Consider the following 17,888-nt stretch of genomic DNA (forward strand, 5'->3'; position numbering starts at 1 on the left):
CAGCCAGAGCTGTTTTCATCAATGAAAGCGGGTAATAACCTTTTTCACACAGCTAAAGCTTGTTATTCTGTTTGCAATGAAACCTGAATTTATTTTGGTGAATTTAGTAGAAATGGTGCAATTAAGGTTTTGCATGTTACAAAGTTCATGATCTGCACACCATTTTCAGAAGATTTGGTTTGAAAGATTTATATCTGGCAAATGAATTCAACAATTATTTCGCTTTCAGTTACAGTATCAGTTCTCTTTTATCTTCTCTGATGTTCAGGGTGCATTTGGGAAGGCAGCAGAAAGGAAGAAACGAGTGCGTCAAGACGAGGTCAAGAAGAAGGTGGAGGAGGTGCTGGAAAGGGTTAAACAGGTCAGTTTGAGACACTGATCAGACTCTTTATCAGTGAACCGCTTAAAGGAGCATGAGATTATATGATCTTTAACACATTAACATTACATACAGTATGTGTATACACACAGTCCATGGTCTTCTGTCCTGTGAACACTAGAGAGCTCCCTCTCCTTAACACAGACTGCTGCACCCCACCCTGAACTTCATTTCCCATACTCCTTTGCACTAGATTGGTTTGACGTGTGCTCATTATACACTCTCATCTGCACAGCTGCACCTAGTTAATCACACGCTATATAAACCTTGGGCGTTCTCCTTTCAATGCTGAGTATTGTCTAGCTAGCACATGTCGTTGTTTAGCGATAGCTGCATTACAGAGTTATTTCCCTAGTTTATGCATTTCCTGTGTTCTGGTCTTTGCCTTGGTATTTGGATACTGTTCACTGTCCCTAGACTCACGCATGTTTACTGGACTGCTCTTGTGATTTACCTTCTTCATACCTGTCTGTCTGCTCGGCCCTGACTGTTTTCACCACGATTTATAAATAAAGCTTGCAAATGGATTCTAACACCTTGTGTTTCCATCACAGGTTTGGGTCTTAAAGGTAGTATTAAAAATTAAAACTTATTGATAATTTCATTTTGATTTCAATTTCATTTCTGTATTTTCTGTCAGTTTGTAATGTTTACTGATGGTATATTTTATAATATCAGTGCATTTAATGACACAGTATGTCAATTTACTCACTAGACTCTAAAATATAGTAGATTATCAGTGCTGTATTCTGGTATCAATTTGTCATCTAATAGGCGTCATAATATTAAAATATTACACAATGTGTAATGTACATGTACAATATTGTTCAATAACCATTTTCTTTTCTCTTTTTGTGGTAGCACTATGCCCCAAAACTCAGGAGTGTGAAGGAACTCAAAAGGCCCTTGTGTCGTGATCGATTTATTTATGCACAGGACAAGATCACTAGTTCTACTTTCATAGAGACATTTATGCAGCAGCTGAATAAACGAAAACAAACCGTGTTAGAGTGAGTGACCGTGTGCGATTCATAGTCTTTTGGACCTTTACTTTTAAATCTAAATTGGTCTTTGGTCATACCCGTGTATGTAGGCAGTGGAGGCTCATAGATGAGAAGATGTCTGTTCTGAAGGATGAGCTGGAGGACAAGCTGAATGAAGAGGCTCTAGCTGAAGGTAAGTGTGGTCTTTATAGTGCTAAAATGTCCATCTCACGTTCTCCTCCAGCTTCAACATCTGCTCTTACTGGACACTGGGCAGCTGAAGTGTCCTGTTCTCAGATTTTGCTTCTCTGTTTCAGGGCTGTACAAGAAGTCCGGCAGAGTAGTGATTCTTGGCCTGGGCAATGCTGGCAAAACAGCGCTTCTACATATGCTGGATAAGCACACACTGGGTCTTCATGCATCGACCTTTGACCCCAGTGAGTGTACATTTCACCACACCGAGCCTGCACTGACCCTTACTGCTGTAGATTGAGCTGGTCTGGCTCTGGTGTCCACTGATTCGTCTCAGCTGCTGCGCTAGCATGCACAGAATATAACAGACTTTTTAAAACCACATGTCTGATGTTAAATGTGGTCTAAAAAGGTCTAGAGAGAATCCTGAGAAAGTCTAGTATTTAGAAATGTTAGAGAAATACATGCTCATTAGTTTGACTGGGTTCTGTCACAGCCTCAGAAGTGCTGAGGATCTCCGGCGTGACCCTGAGCTCCTGTGATGAGGGTGAGTAGATGATCGTCGGTCTGCATCCGATCGCTCGAGCGCTGGAGCTGTCTTCTGTTTCTGAACAGCTCGAGGAGTCTGGAGGGATCTTCTCCCAGCCGTGGACGGCGTCGTGTTCCTGGTGGACTGCTCTGATTACGCCAGGCTTCCCGACTCCAAAACACAGCTTGAGGTGAGCTTTCTAACATCTACAGACGTTCAGCCTTCGTCACACACTCATGAAGATCCACTGAACACCAGACACGTTTACATGAGCCCTGCGCTGGATTCATGAAGCATCTCCTGTCTAATGCTATACTGTGTGTGTGTGTGTGTGTGTGTGTGTGTGTGTGTGTGTGTGTGTGTGTGTGTAACAGGCACTAATGACAGATGAAACCATTGGAAACGTGCCCATCTTGATCCTCGGCAACAAGACTGACAAACCTGAAGCCATCAGTGAGGAGAAACTGCGTGAGATCTTCGGACTTCACGGTCAGACGACAGGAAAGGTACGACGCAGCACTCTCCACCTCACTGCTCTTTGTATAGTTTTCTATGTAAACTTTGTCTAGACAGAGAGACTACTGTACGACTTCCTGTCTTTACTGCTGTGACAGATTCTGAAGAAACAATCATAGCTGTCCTACAAAAAAACAACACAGGGATCATTGTAGAGACAGAAATGACACACCGCTGTGTAAATAAGATAAATATTCTGGAAGCACAGAACTTTTAATACATTCTATATTAAATTAAATATTCAATATCAATATCTGTACACACAACAGATCTCCAAATCTTATTTATGTTATGCTATATCAAAATCCTAACAAGCAGCTTTTAATAATCATTTGATGCGTTCATGCCGTCACTCTTCAGCAGGACTCTGAACCTCCGATTGAAGCCGGGGTCAAATCCTCTTGCATGCCTGATCCACCCCTGCTGTGATGTGTCTGATGTGTCTAGGAAGGCTTCTTCCATGTTAGAAAAGCTCAGGTTATTGATAAACCGGTCAGGAACCAGAGCAGGTGGATGGAAGCAGAGAAAGCCTTACCCTTCCTCCACCATGTGGTCCTCTGTGTGTCCTACAAGAAAAAGAAGCACTCGTTACTGTGACGCTCACACATCTATAGAAGAACGTATAATTTGTCTCTTGTGCTGCTTCTGAGCTCCAGACACACAGATGTGTCTCACACACACACACACACACACACACACAGCTCCTGATGTTGGTGAAGTATGTGAGTGTTGTGTTCAGGGCTGTGTTCTCTTCGGTGGTCTGAAGACGAGGGCTCTGGAGCTGTTCATGTGCAGCGTGACGGAGAGACGAGGATACGGTGAGGCTCTGCTCTGGCTCTCACACTACATCACCTGACAGCATATCAGTGTCATATCACCGTTTTATTTTGTAATTTATGAAAATCTTATGCTTTTTTTGAGAATTTGTAATTGAGTAATCTTAACTTAATCAATAAAGGTAAAATAAATACGTAGACCGACTGAGATGACTGAGTTATTGTTTCTGACAGATGATTTTGTTTTTATGTCTATAATGCTAACTATAGGCACTAAAAGTAATCCTAATTGTGTTAGCATTATGCTAACATGTTACCAGTAAGTTGTTCAATGTTAACATGTTTTAAACAAGAAGGTAACGTGGGTACCATAATGCTAGCAACATTTCCTCATGATATATATATATATATGTACTTACTAGTCGTTTGTCTGTAGTTGCCGCTTGGACTTTAGACTGAGTGTACAGAAAACTAGATTTTTGTAGGATTTGTTTTGTTTGGATGATTTTAAAGACCTTCATGTCTTCATCATGCTTCCTTGAAGTAGGAATGTTACAGGAAGTTTTTTATTCGATTCTTTTGCTTGCATGTTAATATAAAGCACGGATAACATCTAGAAAACGCTTCAGAAAGGAAGCGACGGCTATAACCTGTGGGTTTAATGGGTTCCACTCAGAAAGAAATCCTTTCTGGATTCCAGTCATCAAGATGATCCATGAGATCGTTCCCGCTGCTGTGAAGACCATAAAGACCACGCTTGAGAACACAGAACGGATCTCACTGTTCAGAACATCTTCATTCATTGTTTAAAGCCCATTTAATAGAATCAATAATGGTTTAACTTCAAATATATTGTGACTATTGAAAGATTTGTATTTGTGCTGAATGAGAGCAGTATGTGAGCCGTACTTTCACTTTAAATAATTCTATTCTGAGCCGGTCTGCTTTCCTGTGTATAATGAGCTATGATCTATTTTATTAATAAAGTGTTATAAGTGTATTAATAAACTGGCCTAGAGAGACTTAATTATTGATCAGTATGTTATTGCAAATATTATTATTACTTCTTCTTCATTTTGTTATCATTGAGTTTTATTCGCAAGAACAATAAATAATAAAACAAGCTCTGTTTATTCATTTTCATTTATTGATAGTAAATTGACATTCATTGGCAATGTTGAATATATTTTTATAAAAATCAATAAAGAGATAATATGTAATTAGAAGGAAAAAAACACATTTTAAAGATGTTTATAAGAAGCACAAGAAAACAGAAGTAAGTGTAGAGTGCTGAGACGATCAGTCAGAGGCTGGAGGTGGATCATAACACACCAGAGAAGTCCTCTTTCTCGTCTTAGGATGAACCGTGTTGGTTCTAGACCGCAGCCCTGGGAACTTCACGCAGAACCCGGAGACACCACTCCAACCCACGATCATTCTCGTACATGTTCACCACCTGCAGTCTCACCTCTTCAAAGCGGGCCTGTCTAGCTCCTCTTCTGTCCTGACGAATCCACTCTTCTTTGGCCAGCTCGTCCACGTAGACCTGATGATTGTTCATGTTATTAATGATGTGATTCACCTGTTGCCTGTCATTCTGCGTGACTCGTTCCTGGTCTGTGCGGCTCAGCACTCGGAGCATAGCGTCTCTCAGCGCTGCACAGTATCTCCCGTAGGTCACCGCGTTCGCGTTCACGTACAACTCATCTTCAAAGTGAACCACCATGTGTCTCTGAATATCCTCGGCTGTGTTTGGAGGAAGTGTGTGACCGGTTAAAGTAGCCACTGCCTGCTCGTTATATATTTTATTTTCTATGAAGTCTTTTAACACCTTGGAGTGGAACTTGAGGATGTTATTGTTGAAGACGTGTTCTCCTCTCTTCGACTTCCCCACTTCCTCTATTAGCACCTCATTGCAGTTTCTATCGATGGCCTGGATCTTTACTAACATTTTCTTCTTAATATCATCCACTTTTTTCTGTCTCGCTTTCTGCTGAGCTGCTTGAGCTTTTTGTTCTCTTTTGGATCCTTTCATCATATATTCAATAATCATGTCCTTTCTGACCTCTGTGAGAGAAAAAAAAACCCACATTGCTACGATTGAACTCTAGATTTATTAAATGGAGAACAGCGGCGAGCAGAAAAAGCCCACCTCTTATGTTTCTGAGTCCAGAGAACTCTTCTGCAGCCGGAGCAGATTTAAGGGGAGCAGACATCTTCTAAACATGCAAAGGTAAGAAATGCAATAAAAGGACTGGCGTGAGATGCAGTAATTATACATGTGAAGAATACCACACGATCAACCATAAAAGACATCAATCAAATCAAAACTTGGAAACCATTAAAGGTTAGAGTTCAGGCACATGCTTTAGATCGACGACTCACTTTGGCCTGTTTCAGAAGCGGCTCTTTCACGATGTTCTCGATGGCCTTCTCTTTCTCCTTCACCAGCGCCTCGTTCCCTTCATACAGAGCCAGCACCAGCTCCACGGACTCTCTGAGCGTCCCGATCACAGGAACGATGTCCATGAAGCCGATCCACACCGAGTCCGATCCCGACGAGGCCATGCTGTTCTTCTGGATCTGGATCTAAAGCCTGGCGAGAGAAGAAAACATCGCTGATAACCACACCACGAACAAGCGAGCGCAAAACATTCCCCAAAAATAGATTGAGTAAAAGTAGATAATAGATATACTGGTCATGATCAGAGCCGTGCTTCATTAAAGAGCTGTGTTTTAGTGTTTAGTTTCTGGATCAATGAAAGTTTCCTCCAACTTCCAAACTAAAAAACCCGTTTATCCCAGAGATAATCAGCTCATTTTATACAGCACAAATCATCTTGTCTATATAGTCACAAATAACCGTGTCTTGCCTGCTTGTATTTAGCTGTCTGTAGTTTGCTGGTCCTGCTCAGAGATCTCAGGCGATATATAAAGCCTCCTCTAACAGGAAACGCTTCTGATTTTTTTTATAGGCGTCGTCTTTCCGTGAAAGGAGTATATTCATTCAAAAGAGATTGCGACACTCTTCTAGTTAATAAATCTAAACACCACTTCACTTCTAAAAACAGTTGAGATCGAGCAAAAATAACACGAGCTGCATGAAGAGATGATGTTTATTAATATAACATCACAAACTAAATTATAGAAATATTTCACAAATAGCACTTCCTGTTTTATTACTGAATTGATGTTTTGTGTATTGATTGCTGTACAGCTGAGAAACATGAACTCATGAACACTGAGGACTTTCTTCTAATCACAAAAACATTTATATAATTCATGTCATTTTGTTTCTTGCTGTAAATACAGAGTGCTATTGCTTTTTCCCAGCTTCTCTCTTCTTTGCACCCTTTAACCTGTTTCTGTAAAGGAAGTGTTTTTCTTGAGAAGCCCTGGGTTTTATTGCTCAATGCTTCTCAAGAAGTGACATGAATCAGACCTGCTTGAGTAATATAGTATTATTATTTTTAGATTATTTGCTGTTTTGTTTATTTTGGAACTTTTAAATGACAACTTTATCATTAATCGTCGTCTTTAAGACTAAGACGTTTCAGAGAATTTGTCAGTACATCCAACATCTTCACCCCAAGATCTATTTGTGTAAAATAGCTTCTGTTTTTGTTTTTCAGATGAAAGAGTGTTTTCATTTAAATAATTGATCATAAATAATATTGAGGAAAATAATTAATAAAAAAAAATATTGCATTTGTTTTGGGTTCATTTGTCTCGTGAGAGTTGGCAACAGTAACTGAAATACTTGATTCCCATCGAGGAGCTGGATGTAGACTAAACTTTGAGCGCGAGCAGGTGGAGGTGAGTCGCGCATATGGTGCAGGACTGACGCCACGACAGCGACCTCTGCTGCTCAAAGCCCTGCAGAACACATACAATCAGTCATTTAATAACGACTACTGATCATTTATCTGCATGTAGTCTTGTTAATTTGTAGCATTTAGCAGCAAGTTACTCTACCAGACAGTTCAGTTCATGGCTTCAAACTGAATATATTACAACAAGAATGACACGCTTTTTATGAAGAATTGAAAGCCATCACACGTAACCTCAATGAATAGAGAGCTTCATTTGGGTCATTTGTTAGTTGTATTAGCTGTAATTGTCATGCATGACTCGATAAACTCACAATGTTTGTACAGGAGCCCGATCTCACGTGGCTTGCGCGAAGCACGGTCACCATGACAACCGCTCCATCTTCAGTCTCGCGCCGCTCCTTGAAGGACATGAGAACGTGAAAGTGTTTCATGTGGCTTAAAAGTACAACGAATTCAGGGTGGAGTATTATTGTTCATGCATGCAGACAGCCATAAGAGACCAGAATCTAACACAATGTTTTCCTTAAAAATGCTGGTTAATCGTTGTATTTCTGTAAACAGCACGCGTCACACTGAGTCTGTCTTTGACTTTAATCCACGTTAAGCATTTACGAGACTGAAATGTTTGAAGCCTGGCAGAGTAACTTGCTGCTAAATGCCACAAAATAACATGACTACATGCAAATCATTATTTAATGAGATATGATACACTTTATATATTACATAACAAGCAGTGTTTCAGTGCTGCTGTGTGGCTTTGAGCAGCAGGGGTCAGTCGTGCGCCGCGCATGCGCACAGCGAGTCGTTTCGAGGTTAAAATGATTATTTCTGAGAAAGCTTCTCATTATTACGAGAACATAAGTTATTATATTATGAGAAAGTTTTAAATTATTTAGAGAAAGTTTCTCTTAAGAAATGTTATGAGAAAGCTTGTGATTATTACGATTATTAATAATAATAATAATATTCTGATTATTTTTTAGACCAATACACCCAGAACTTAAGCTCTAGATCAGTTTTAAACACAGCCCTGTGAGATAAAGGACTGATCTGATCCCTGTGGTCTTCTCTGGGGCTCATCTAGATGTTCTGGTCTTTGATGAACACTTGATCCATCGTCTGATCTGGATACAAACCTAGAAAGAATTAAAGGACTATAATGTGATAGAAACTCGCTCAAGTATTGAGGAGATAAACCATTCAGGGCTTTACAATTAATAAACAAGATTTTAAAATCTCTCCGATGTTTGATAGAGAGCAGTGACTCATAATAATTCTAGTTGTTATAAAGTCCTGCAGGTGAAACCTAGCCTCAAGTTACTGGATCTCCAGACAGGACTCGAGTCTCACATTAAACTCCAGCCGTAACCAGAAGATTGTTTTTAATGAATCATGAACCGTTTGAAGCCTTCGACTCTTCCTTGACATCTTTGTTCTCACAGCGATCTGGGTTTATATTTTGTAATAACAAGTTCAGGAGCATCTGAGGGCTTTGATAGAATAAATATAATTTAGACATCTTTAAAGACATCTTCTTCATCAACTTTAGTGTTTTTAGCCCAGGAGTGTGTATATGAGCAGGTTCATCTACAGGTAATCTGTTTCATATTTTATCATTCATCCCTTCTCTTCCTGGTATAGTATACAGTGATTTATTTCTCTTCTCATTCTTCTAATGATGTTGTGAACATGAGCTCTAATTCTCTGGTAATCTATGTCTTTTTAAGTAAATCTGAAATGCCTTCCCAGCAAAGACATAACGTTCTCCTGCGTTTTTGCTTTCTGTTTGGAAAATTTAAAAACAAAAAAAAAAAAATTAGAGAAAGATTGTTTTTTGTTTTTTCTTTCCCAGGACATTGCAGGATGATTATTCTAATATTGATAAAAGACACCTTGTTCCTTGAACAGTTTCTTCTGTCAGACAATCCATCTCAAGAACACTGGACAATGAAACATGTACATAGATATAATAATATACACTTAGAATAATATATCAATAACAGATATACAGTAATAGGTGCACACACACACACACACACACACACACACACACACACACACACACACACACACACACACACATCTATTATTGAACAGAATGGTCTGTTATAAGCAGACATGGGTTTAATATTATCTCTAATGAAGAGCAGTCACAGCTTCATTCATAAAACAGCGACTAGCGTTCAGTCCCCGGCATTACTGAAGCGTTCCGTTCCGTTCCATTCTGACGCAGCGAGAGGAGGCGAGCAGCTGAAGCCCCGCTCGGTGGAGAATAAGAGCCGGACGCCGTCGGTCTCCGTTTAAACGAGCTCTCTTTCGTCACACTTTTCCCGGGATCCCGGCGAAGCGAGCGCCCGTGTCTCTCTGTAAAGCGGTCCGGAGCGCCGCGCCGCGGAAGGTCTCCCCGCTCGAGAGACGCAGTGGTTCGGTCCGGGATCGCGGAAGCTCTGAGAGAGTCGGAGAAGTTTGTGTCGATGTTCTCGTGAGGAGTCCGAAGAGACGCGCGGAGACTCGAGATGCGGCGGAAGCAGAAGAGGCTGCTGCAGGTCGCGCTGCTGCTGCTGCTGGTGTTCCTGTTCCTGCCGAGCGTCGGCTTGTGGTCCGCGTCTCTGGAGCGGATGTTTGACAGCTCCGCGGACGCCGCCGGACTCTCCGACCTACAGGTACCTCGGCGTTCACGCGGCGTTCACGCGCTCCAAACACACGACGTCGCGGCAGGAACGCTTGTCTCGCTCGAGCGTCACGGTGTTTCGTGTCTTCGTCTTCTTTTCGCTTCGCCTGAGCGTCGGACGAGGAACGCGACGCGACTGGAACGCGCTGTAGTTTTGTCGCGTCGCTTTATCTCTCTGTAGACGGGCTTTTAAGTTATTAGTTGATCGGTTATTATATGGTTCTTTTTGAACGAAGTCCACAGACCGATAACGAACTGACTTTAGACGTTATTAAAGTCATGTGATGTTTCATTCTGTTCTGGATATTATACACTAATATGTGCTTTTAAAGTATTCTTCACATTCAGATAAAACAAGCACTAAACTCTGTGGTTCTTGGGTTAATTAGATTTATAAATACAAACCTGAACATCGAATATGAAAACTAGAGAAAAGCATAACTTAATGTTACGTGTAATGGTTTGCTTTAGATTAATATTGATTTTCTTTTCAGATGGAAGCCTATTTTGTTCACTTCGTTCGATTTTAAGCAGGCTATAACGGCAAATAAAAGAGTGTACACCAAAGTACAAGTGGATCCACGTTTCATTCAGTGACATCAAGCAGTTTTTCTATGATGATGTTTTCATACACATCTATCCTGGTCTGTGTTTTTGATCAGCACTTTCTAGACTCCTTCAGGAAGTGTGTGAACCTTCCCCTGAGAGGGTTACAGTAGAATCATGCCATGTTTTGCTGTGAAAGAGTTAAGTAGATTATGGGAGTGTACGTCTTCAGTCTGATCTGAGCTGAATCCCGTACGGAGCTGTGAAGGGCTTTCCTTCCTCCGTCCGTGTGTTTGTGAAGAGATGAGGAGGACTGATATGATGTATATGTCGGTGTGGTGCTGCGGGTGCTGATGGAGGCGCTGCGTGGTGGTGGTGTTGAAAGGCGGTGTTGTTTGGGCCCCGGGCTGGCTCCGCTCCAGGACGCCGCTCTCATAGCGCCTCTGTTAGAGCCTGAGCTTCAGCAGGTGCATCGATCCCTCACACACACTCACTGTCAGCGTCGCCTCACACACACACACACACACACACACACACCGTTACACCTGGAGGAGCGGTTTGATGTCACCTCGTGCTCACACACAGCGCTCCCGCTCCGGATCATTCATCAGGTTCCCAAGGTTCAGGGACGTGCTTGTTTTTAAAAGAGGTGTGGCTGTGAGCAGTGTTTGCATTTATAGAGCAGACACGTAGCGGGAAGCGGCGTCCCAGTTCACCTGCTACACCCCGCCCTGAAGGAGACCAAGTGTGTAGAAGAACTACCAGCTCAGAGGATGACCCTTCACAGCTCCGCTGATCGGTCGTCTCACAGAGATAACAGTACCGGATATCATTTTCCATCTTAATACAGACTCTTTAACATAGTTCTGGCCCTAAATACAGGTTATTAAAAAGGTTTCTCACACTCTCACACACACTCTCACACACACACTCTCACACACACACACACACACACACACACACACACTCACACACACACACACACTCACACACACACACACTCACACACACACACACACACACACTCACACACACACACACTCTCACACACACACACACACACACACACACACACACACACACACACACACTCTCACACACACTCACACACACACACTCACACACACACACACACACACACGTTGGTCGTTCTCTTCGTCCTCTTCTGCTATTAATATTAGAAAGAGGTCTCAACCTCTCGTGTTTCTATGTTCTCAGAGAATGAACAGACAGAGAGAGCAGAGCGCCGGCGTGAGGAAGAAGGACTGGCACGACTACGCTCTGATGAGGAACGAAGCGGCTCGTTCAGGTGTGTGTCGTGACGGAGGAGGCGTGACGGGGCTGAAGAGGAGTGTGATGGTAACGCTGTGTGTGTGTGTGTGTGTGTGTTGAAGGTGTGGGTGAGCAGGGCAGGCCGTATCCTCTGAGCGACTCGGACCGCGTGGACCAGGCCTACAGAGAGAACGGATTCAACATATTCGTCAGCAACCGCATCGCCCTCAACAGATCGCTGCCGGACATCAGACACCCGAAGTGAGACGCTCTCTTCCTCCTCTGTAATATAGAGCGCTCCACACTTTACTCTACATCACTACAATAACAGCGTGTTGGCTCTGTGTATATACAAACATCTGAGAAATTAGGCCTGAAGAAGTCTTGAACATTTATGTTTTCAGTATAAATTTTAGTCTTGAACAGCTCTGAAATATTGAGCTGTTATTCATCCGGGCTACAATTCAGCAGTAAAAGTTAAACAAAAAGAAAGCTAATGAAATCTAAGACTCTGGAGCACAGAAGCAGTCATCAGCGGCACTGGTGTGTTTGCAGTTTTTCTTTTATGGCAAAAATCCTTAAGATATTAAGTAAAGTTAATATATTTTGGAAATGTCCTACCGTAAATATATCACAACCTCATTTATTAGTAATATGCATCGCAAAGAACTTCATTTGGATATCTTTCTCAATATTTAGATATTTTTTACGATCTACTTCAAAATATATTTACGCAGTAGTAGACAAACCAGTTGAACCAGAGAGTTAGTGAAGGCCCTCGTGTCTGTGTCTATAGACACTGAGTCCTGACTAATCACTACAAATGGCTCGGACGCTGTAGAAGTGTTAGTCTGGCCTGCCTCTGTCTAACTGGCGCCGGCCGGTGACTGCGGCGATGTTTCTGATAGACGTGCTGTGTTTGCGTCGCAGCTGTAAGACCAAGCTGTACACAGAAGATCTTCCCGACACACCAGCATCATCATCCCCTTCCACAACGAGGGCTGGTCGTCTCTGCTGCGCACCGTTCACAGCGTCCTCAACCGCTCGCCGCCGCGCAGCTCATCGCCGAGATCATCCTCGTGGGCGACTTCAGCGACAAAGGTACAGCGCGCGTGTGCTCCAGATTAAACCGTCCGCGTGTCGTCTGGTGTAAGTCAGCCAGCGTGTTTGATTTGTGGGACAGATTGCGAGCTGCTGTTTCTGGGATGATCCTGGTTTGTCCCGGGTCTGTTCTGCGTCACATGTTTGCATAAGCGTCAGATTATGACGGCCGTAATCCTCTCTCTGTCAGTTTGTTATGAGGGCTGTGTCTTGTTTAATCAAACGTAAAAACACATTTCAGTATTTGGGTTTGGTCTCATTCGTCTTCACTATATTAGAGTCTGGATCTGATCTGGGTCCCATCACTGAAGTTAGGACACAGACCCCACAAATAATGATTAAAGTGTTTGTATATAATGTAAGGTCAGAGGCACGAGCTGAACCGCTGAAGAGCTTGTGTGAGGAGGAACATACACTGCTGTGGTGGTGGTTTTCCTCTTTAACTCTTTAGAGCTGCTTTGGGACGAGCGCTGTGTGAGTAACGTGTTCGCCTGGACTCTGTGTGTCCTCTAGAACACCTGAAGGCTCCCCTGGAGGAGTACATGGTGCGTCTGCCCAAGGTTCGAATCCTGCGCACTAAGAAGCGTGAGGGTCTGATCCGGACACGACTGCTGGGCGCCGCGGCTGCGAAGGGTCAGGTCATCACCTTCCTGGACTCACACTGCGAGGCTAACGTGAACTGGCTGCCTCCGTTACTGGGTGAGAGCGGGAACGCTAACTTCCTGTTCTGTACTGTGAAGACGCTGTGAAGCGGTCTCAATAAACCCGTGAGGGAGAGCTGACCCGATGAAGCTGTTGTTTGATGGCAGTGAGTGATTGGTTTCAGATCGCATCGCAGAGAACCGGAAGGCGATCGTGTGTCCGATGATTGATGTGATCGACCACGATAACTTCGGCTACGAGACGCAGGCCGGCGACGCCATGAGAGGAGCCTTCGACTGGGAGATGTACTACAAACGCATCCCTATCCCAGCTCAGCTGCAGAAAACTGACCCCAGCGACCCGTTTGAGTGAGTGAGAGTGTGTGTGTGTGTGTGAGAGTGTGTGTGTGTGTGTGTGAGAGTGTGTGTGTGTGTGTGTGAGTGTGTGTGTGTGTGTGAGAGTGTGTGTGTGTGTGTGAGAGTGTGTGTGTGTGTGTGAGAGAGTGTGTGTGTGTGTGTGAGAGAGTGTGTGTGTGTGTGTGAGAGAGTGTGTGTGTGTGTGTGAGAGTGTGTGTGTGTGTGAGAGTGTGTGTGTGTGTGAGAGTGTGTGTGTGTGTGTGTGAGAGTGTGTGAGTGTGTGTGTGTGTGTGAGAGAGTGTGTGTGTGTGTGTGTGAGAGTGTGTGTGTGTGTGTGAGAGTGTGTCTGTGTGTGAGAGTGTGTCTGTGTGTGAGAGTGTGTCTGTGTGTGAGAGAATGTGAGTGAGAGTGTGTGTGACTTTCATTGTGTGAAGAAAAACCTTTTATACTCTTTTTTTTTTGTGACAGAAAGTGACCCGTAGATATATAAAAATGTAAAGAACTACATGTATTTTCTACTTTTGTGTCAAAAACATTGACGTGACACGGAACTGATCACAGGTGTGTTTGTGTCGTGTGTTTTAGCCGTGTTTCTCGGTGTCTTCAGTGTAGTTTGAGCTGTGTTTCTGTCTCCTCTCTGAGGTCTCCGGTGATGGCCGGCGGGCTCTTCGCTGTGGACAGGAAGTGGTTCTGGGAGCTGGGAGGATATGACACGGGTCTGGAGATCTGGGGAGGAGAGCAGTACGAGATCTCCTTCAAGGTGATGGTTATGGTCTGATATAAACCTGATTACAGCACAGATACATCTGATACTGGGACGACGGTTACAACGGCAACGGTTGCTATGTCATTATCCTGATCAATACAACAGCTTTAATGTAAAGACGTCGATACACATTAGGCTTTTCTTAAGATACTGCTGAGTTTAGTTTCAAGCCGTTGCTGTGAGAATAAAGAACAATAGAATAAAAACATCCTGCATCTGAGAATAAAACCAGAGACCAGCGAAGTTCCATGAAGATATTTGGATTGATTTTTGGAATAAAAGATAATGTTTAATTTTCTCGTACAATGTTTTGTTGTCTGTGGTCTGATGACCGTTCTGTGCTCCAGAGTCTGATCTCAGTCTGTGTTTAGAGTAAAGTCAGATACAGAGACTCTTCAGTGTTCCCTACGGAGTGGTTTCTGCTCACATCTGATGCTGTGACTTTCAGTCATATTTCATCTCTAATCGTACACTTAATTACACGGTGTGCATCTAAACCCCAGTAGCACTCTTTTAGCCCTAAACACAGAGTTTGTGTGATCTGAGTCTGAAAGCCTGTCCTCTCTCTCAGGTGTGGATGTGTGGAGGCCGTATGGAGGACATCCCCTGCTCTCGAGTCGGTCACATCTACAGGAAATACGTGCCCTATAAAGTACCGGGCGGAGTGAGCCTCGCCAGGGTGAGCCTGAGATCCGTCCACTGTTTCTCGAGTGTATATATATATATATATATATATACTGTGATTATTTCTTCAGTTAAAGCAAGGAAAGCTCTGTACAGTCCGGCCCTTCTGAGGCTGTGCTATGAATGTATTGCTAATCTGTACATTAATGACTTTCTATTAATGCGGTTCAGTGGTTGTAGGTGATCGGATAAATCCTTCAAAACAGTGAGTGGTGTGTATTTGAATGAAAGCGTGTGATCCTCCTGTGTGTGTGTGTGTGTGTGTGTGTGTGTTCAGAACCTGAAGCGCGTGGCCGAGGTGTGGATGGACGAGTACGCCGAGTTCATCTACCAGCGACGGCCGGAGTACCGGCACCTGTCCGCCGGAGACGTGACGTCTCAGAAGGAGCTGAGGAGCAGACTGAGCTGCAGGAGCTTCCGCTGGTTCATGACCGAAGTGGCCTGGGATCTGCCCAAACACTACCCTCCTGTGGAGCCTCCGGCCGCCGCCTGGGGAGAGGTGACCGCTTCAGAACCACACTACTGAGTGCTCTGGGCTAGCGTCTTTAAGTGCTTATGGGTAATGAAAGGTTGACATGTTGATTTTGAGAATCCCTGATAACATGCATGCGAGGTCAGGAAAACACTTTTGTTGTATTCTTATATGCATTTATTTTTACCTTACTTGCTCAACAACTCCCAAACGATTCTCTCAATGATGATTTCTGCGTTAGAAACAGATGTCTGACCGCTCCTAAAGAGACACCTAGTGGTGAAGACCAACATAGGACCAGCAGTGTGCTCATGTTTGAAACGATGAAACGACTTGAGGCTTGTTTTAAAAACTCAATGATTCAGAGTCGACTCAATAACTTTATACAAGGTGCACTTTAGGATTGAAAACTTAGCAGGATGTTTTCTTTCACTTAGGGCTGTTACACACTGCATGAAAGATCTCTTTAGTCTCTCAGCTGGGTCTTACTCTGGTTACTAGCTCCTCGACCCAAAACCCTCTTAAACGTGTGTGTGTGTGTGTGTGTGTGTGTGTGTGTGTGTGTGTGTGTGTGTTTCAGCTGCGTAACGTGGGCTCCGGTCTCTGCATGGAGAGCAAGCACTTCTCCTCTGGTTCCCCGATCCGTCTGGAGAAGTGTCTGAAGGGACGAGGCGAGCCGACCTGGAGTCACGGTCAGGTGTGTGTGTGTGTGTGTGTGTGTGTGTGTGTGTGAAGCTGTATTCAGACTCTGTGTTTGTCAGTATATCATCTGCTCTGTGTAATGAAGGAGCAGCTGATTGCAGTAATGTGTGTGTTGTGCAGGTCTTCACGTTCGGCTGGAGAGAAGACATTCGAGTCGGAGACCCGCTGCACACTAAGAAGGTGTGTTTCGACGCCGTGTCTCACAGCAGCCCTGTGACTCTCTACGACTGCCACGGGATGAAGGGGAACCAGCTGTGGGCCTACAGGAAGGTACACGTCATTCACTTCTCTGACAGATCCGGTCGTTATTCCAAGTTTATTTTGAACTTCTCCCCCAGCCACGCCCACATCGTAACGTCCAATCAACAATCAAACAACTCCCGCCCTTCAAACAGAGAGAGGTTAAAGGGTTAATCCACCCCAAAATGAACATTGTCGTTAATCACTCGTTTCAAACCCGTAAAAGCTTTGTTTGTCTTCTGAACATAATTTAAGATATTTTGAGAACCTGAAGGCGTGTGACTGTCGTCTTCAAACTATTAGACTTTCAAGCCATCAGTGGTTCAACCGTGAGGTTATGAAGTGATGAGGATACTTCTGTACACAATGAAAACAAAAATAACACCTTTATTCAATTCAATTCACTTCTCTGTGTGTTTTGGAGAATATGCAGAGGACGCAAACCATGTTTTATAACTGTGTTTTTACACAAAAACGGCTGATGTCTTTCATACTTCTACTGTAATTGTCAGTTTGTGAAGTGATTAGTTCGTTAAACTGTTTTTTAATTTAAAATAAAAGTAATTGTAATCCATTACAGTTACTAAGTAAGTAGTGTATTTTAATTATACTTGTGAAAAGGTTGATGATAAAGTGTGTTACTTCAGGTTCTTTCACACAGACACTACTGAATACAGATTTGATTGATTTCTTTCATACATTGCATTTTTTTCAAGTTTAGGACATGCTTCTATCCTTGATAGTTGTTTTTGAGTGTTTTAACTGAGCCGTCTGGAGTAGAATTACTGCTCGGTCAGATTCAGGTGTATTCAGCGACTCTTTCAGGAATCATTTAAATACAAAACACCTGCATTGCTTTCAAGACATCGTGGTTACTCGAGCTGTCTGAGTGGGAAAGAATACTAATACTGAACAATACTTCAGTGGCTGGGGGCGGGGCCTGAGTATTATGACATCATACTGCTCAGAAAATCTCGATTGAGACTGTTCAGGTTTTGAGTAAAAGAAGCAGAAGGTTCTGTTCAGAAGATGAACAAAGCTTTTATGTGAAAATGACTAAATGTAAGATTTGTGGTGAAGTACCCTTTAATAAAAGAAGAAATTGCTTTAGAGATGAGAAACCTCTTCGGCCTCATTGTTGTGATGCACAGGTATAAACTGTGCTATACTGAAGTGTGTGTGTGTGTGTGTGTGTGTGTTTGTGTTATGTGTGTGTGTGTGTGTGTGT

General features: G+C 43.2%; 4 protein-coding genes across 4 annotated transcripts in view; 2 read left to right on the forward strand and 2 right to left on the reverse strand.

Moving 5' to 3' along the window:
- LOC122326397 (GTP-binding protein SAR1b-like) overlaps positions 1-17,888 on the reverse strand; it is a 167,116-nt gene that overhangs the window by 61,920 nt on the left and 87,308 nt on the right. The window lies entirely within an intron of this gene.
- On the forward strand, positions 221-4,448 carry LOC122326424 (GTP-binding protein SAR1b-like). The gene is made up of 9 exons (XM_043221291.1): positions 221-361; positions 1,241-1,389; positions 1,473-1,555; positions 1,680-1,799; positions 2,051-2,101; positions 2,170-2,273; positions 2,458-2,589; positions 3,339-3,417; positions 3,977-4,448. Exons 2-9 carry the CDS (start codon positions 1,352-1,354, stop codon positions 4,183-4,185), a joined length of 816 nt encoding a protein of 271 aa, XP_043077226.1. The 5' UTR covers positions 221-361; positions 1,241-1,351; the 3' UTR covers positions 4,186-4,448.
- On the reverse strand, positions 4,503-6,263 carry LOC122326419. Its single transcript, XM_043221284.1, has 4 exons — positions 6,247-6,263; positions 5,761-5,969; positions 5,528-5,594; positions 4,503-5,442 (listed from the first exon to the last, which is right to left on the reverse strand). The coding sequence occupies exons 2-4, from the start codon at positions 5,941-5,943 to the stop codon at positions 4,751-4,753; spliced, it is 942 nt and encodes a 313-aa protein (XP_043077219.1). The 5' UTR covers positions 5,944-5,969; positions 6,247-6,263; the 3' UTR covers positions 4,503-4,750.
- The window catches only part of LOC122326417 (polypeptide N-acetylgalactosaminyltransferase 10-like), a 9,162-nt gene continuing 599 nt past the window's right edge, over positions 9,326-17,888 (forward strand). Inside the window, 13 exon segments of the mRNA XM_043221282.1 lie at positions 9,326-9,871; positions 11,644-11,734; positions 11,820-11,958; positions 12,628-12,661; positions 12,664-12,747; positions 12,750-12,798; positions 13,312-13,497; positions 13,625-13,808; positions 14,439-14,556; positions 15,134-15,241; positions 15,524-15,745; positions 16,299-16,415; positions 16,541-16,690. Coding sequence (XP_043077217.1) covers positions 9,725-9,871; positions 11,644-11,734; positions 11,820-11,958; positions 12,628-12,661; positions 12,664-12,747; positions 12,750-12,798; positions 13,312-13,497; positions 13,625-13,808; positions 14,439-14,556; positions 15,134-15,241; positions 15,524-15,745; positions 16,299-16,415; positions 16,541-16,690 — 1,629 coding nt within the window. The 5' untranslated portion in view covers positions 9,326-9,724.

The sequence above is a fragment of the Puntigrus tetrazona genome, chromosome 21, assembly GCF_018831695.1.
Source record: "Puntigrus tetrazona isolate hp1 chromosome 21, ASM1883169v1, whole genome shotgun sequence".
Classification (NCBI taxonomy): Eukaryota; Metazoa; Chordata; class Actinopteri; order Cypriniformes; family Cyprinidae; genus Puntigrus; species Puntigrus tetrazona.

Bases quoted from the DNA above. Each gene is read 5' to 3' on its own strand.
- LOC122326424 (XM_043221291.1), top strand. From the start codon at position 1,352: ATGCAGCAGCTGAATAAACGAAAACAAACCGTGTTAGA. The intron at 1,556-1,679 runs GTAAGTGTGGTC...TCTCTGTTTCAG, and splicing joins TGAAGAGGCTCTAGCTGAAG to GGCTGTACAAGAAGTCCGGC. The intron at 2,274-2,457 runs GTGAGCTTTCTA...TGTGTGTAACAG, and splicing joins ACTCCAAAACACAGCTTGAG to GCACTAATGACAGATGAAAC.
- LOC122326419 (XM_043221284.1), bottom strand. From the start codon at position 5,943: ATGGCCTCGTCGGGATCGGACTCGGTGTGGATCGGCTTCATGGACATC. The intron at 5,595-5,760 runs GTGAGTCGTCGA...TTGCATGTTTAG, and splicing joins CGCTTCTGAAACAGGCCAAA to AAGATGTCTGCTCCCCTTAA. The intron at 5,443-5,527 runs GTGGGCTTTTTC...TTTCTCTCACAG, and splicing joins TGGACTCAGAAACATAAGAG to AGGTCAGAAAGGACATGATT.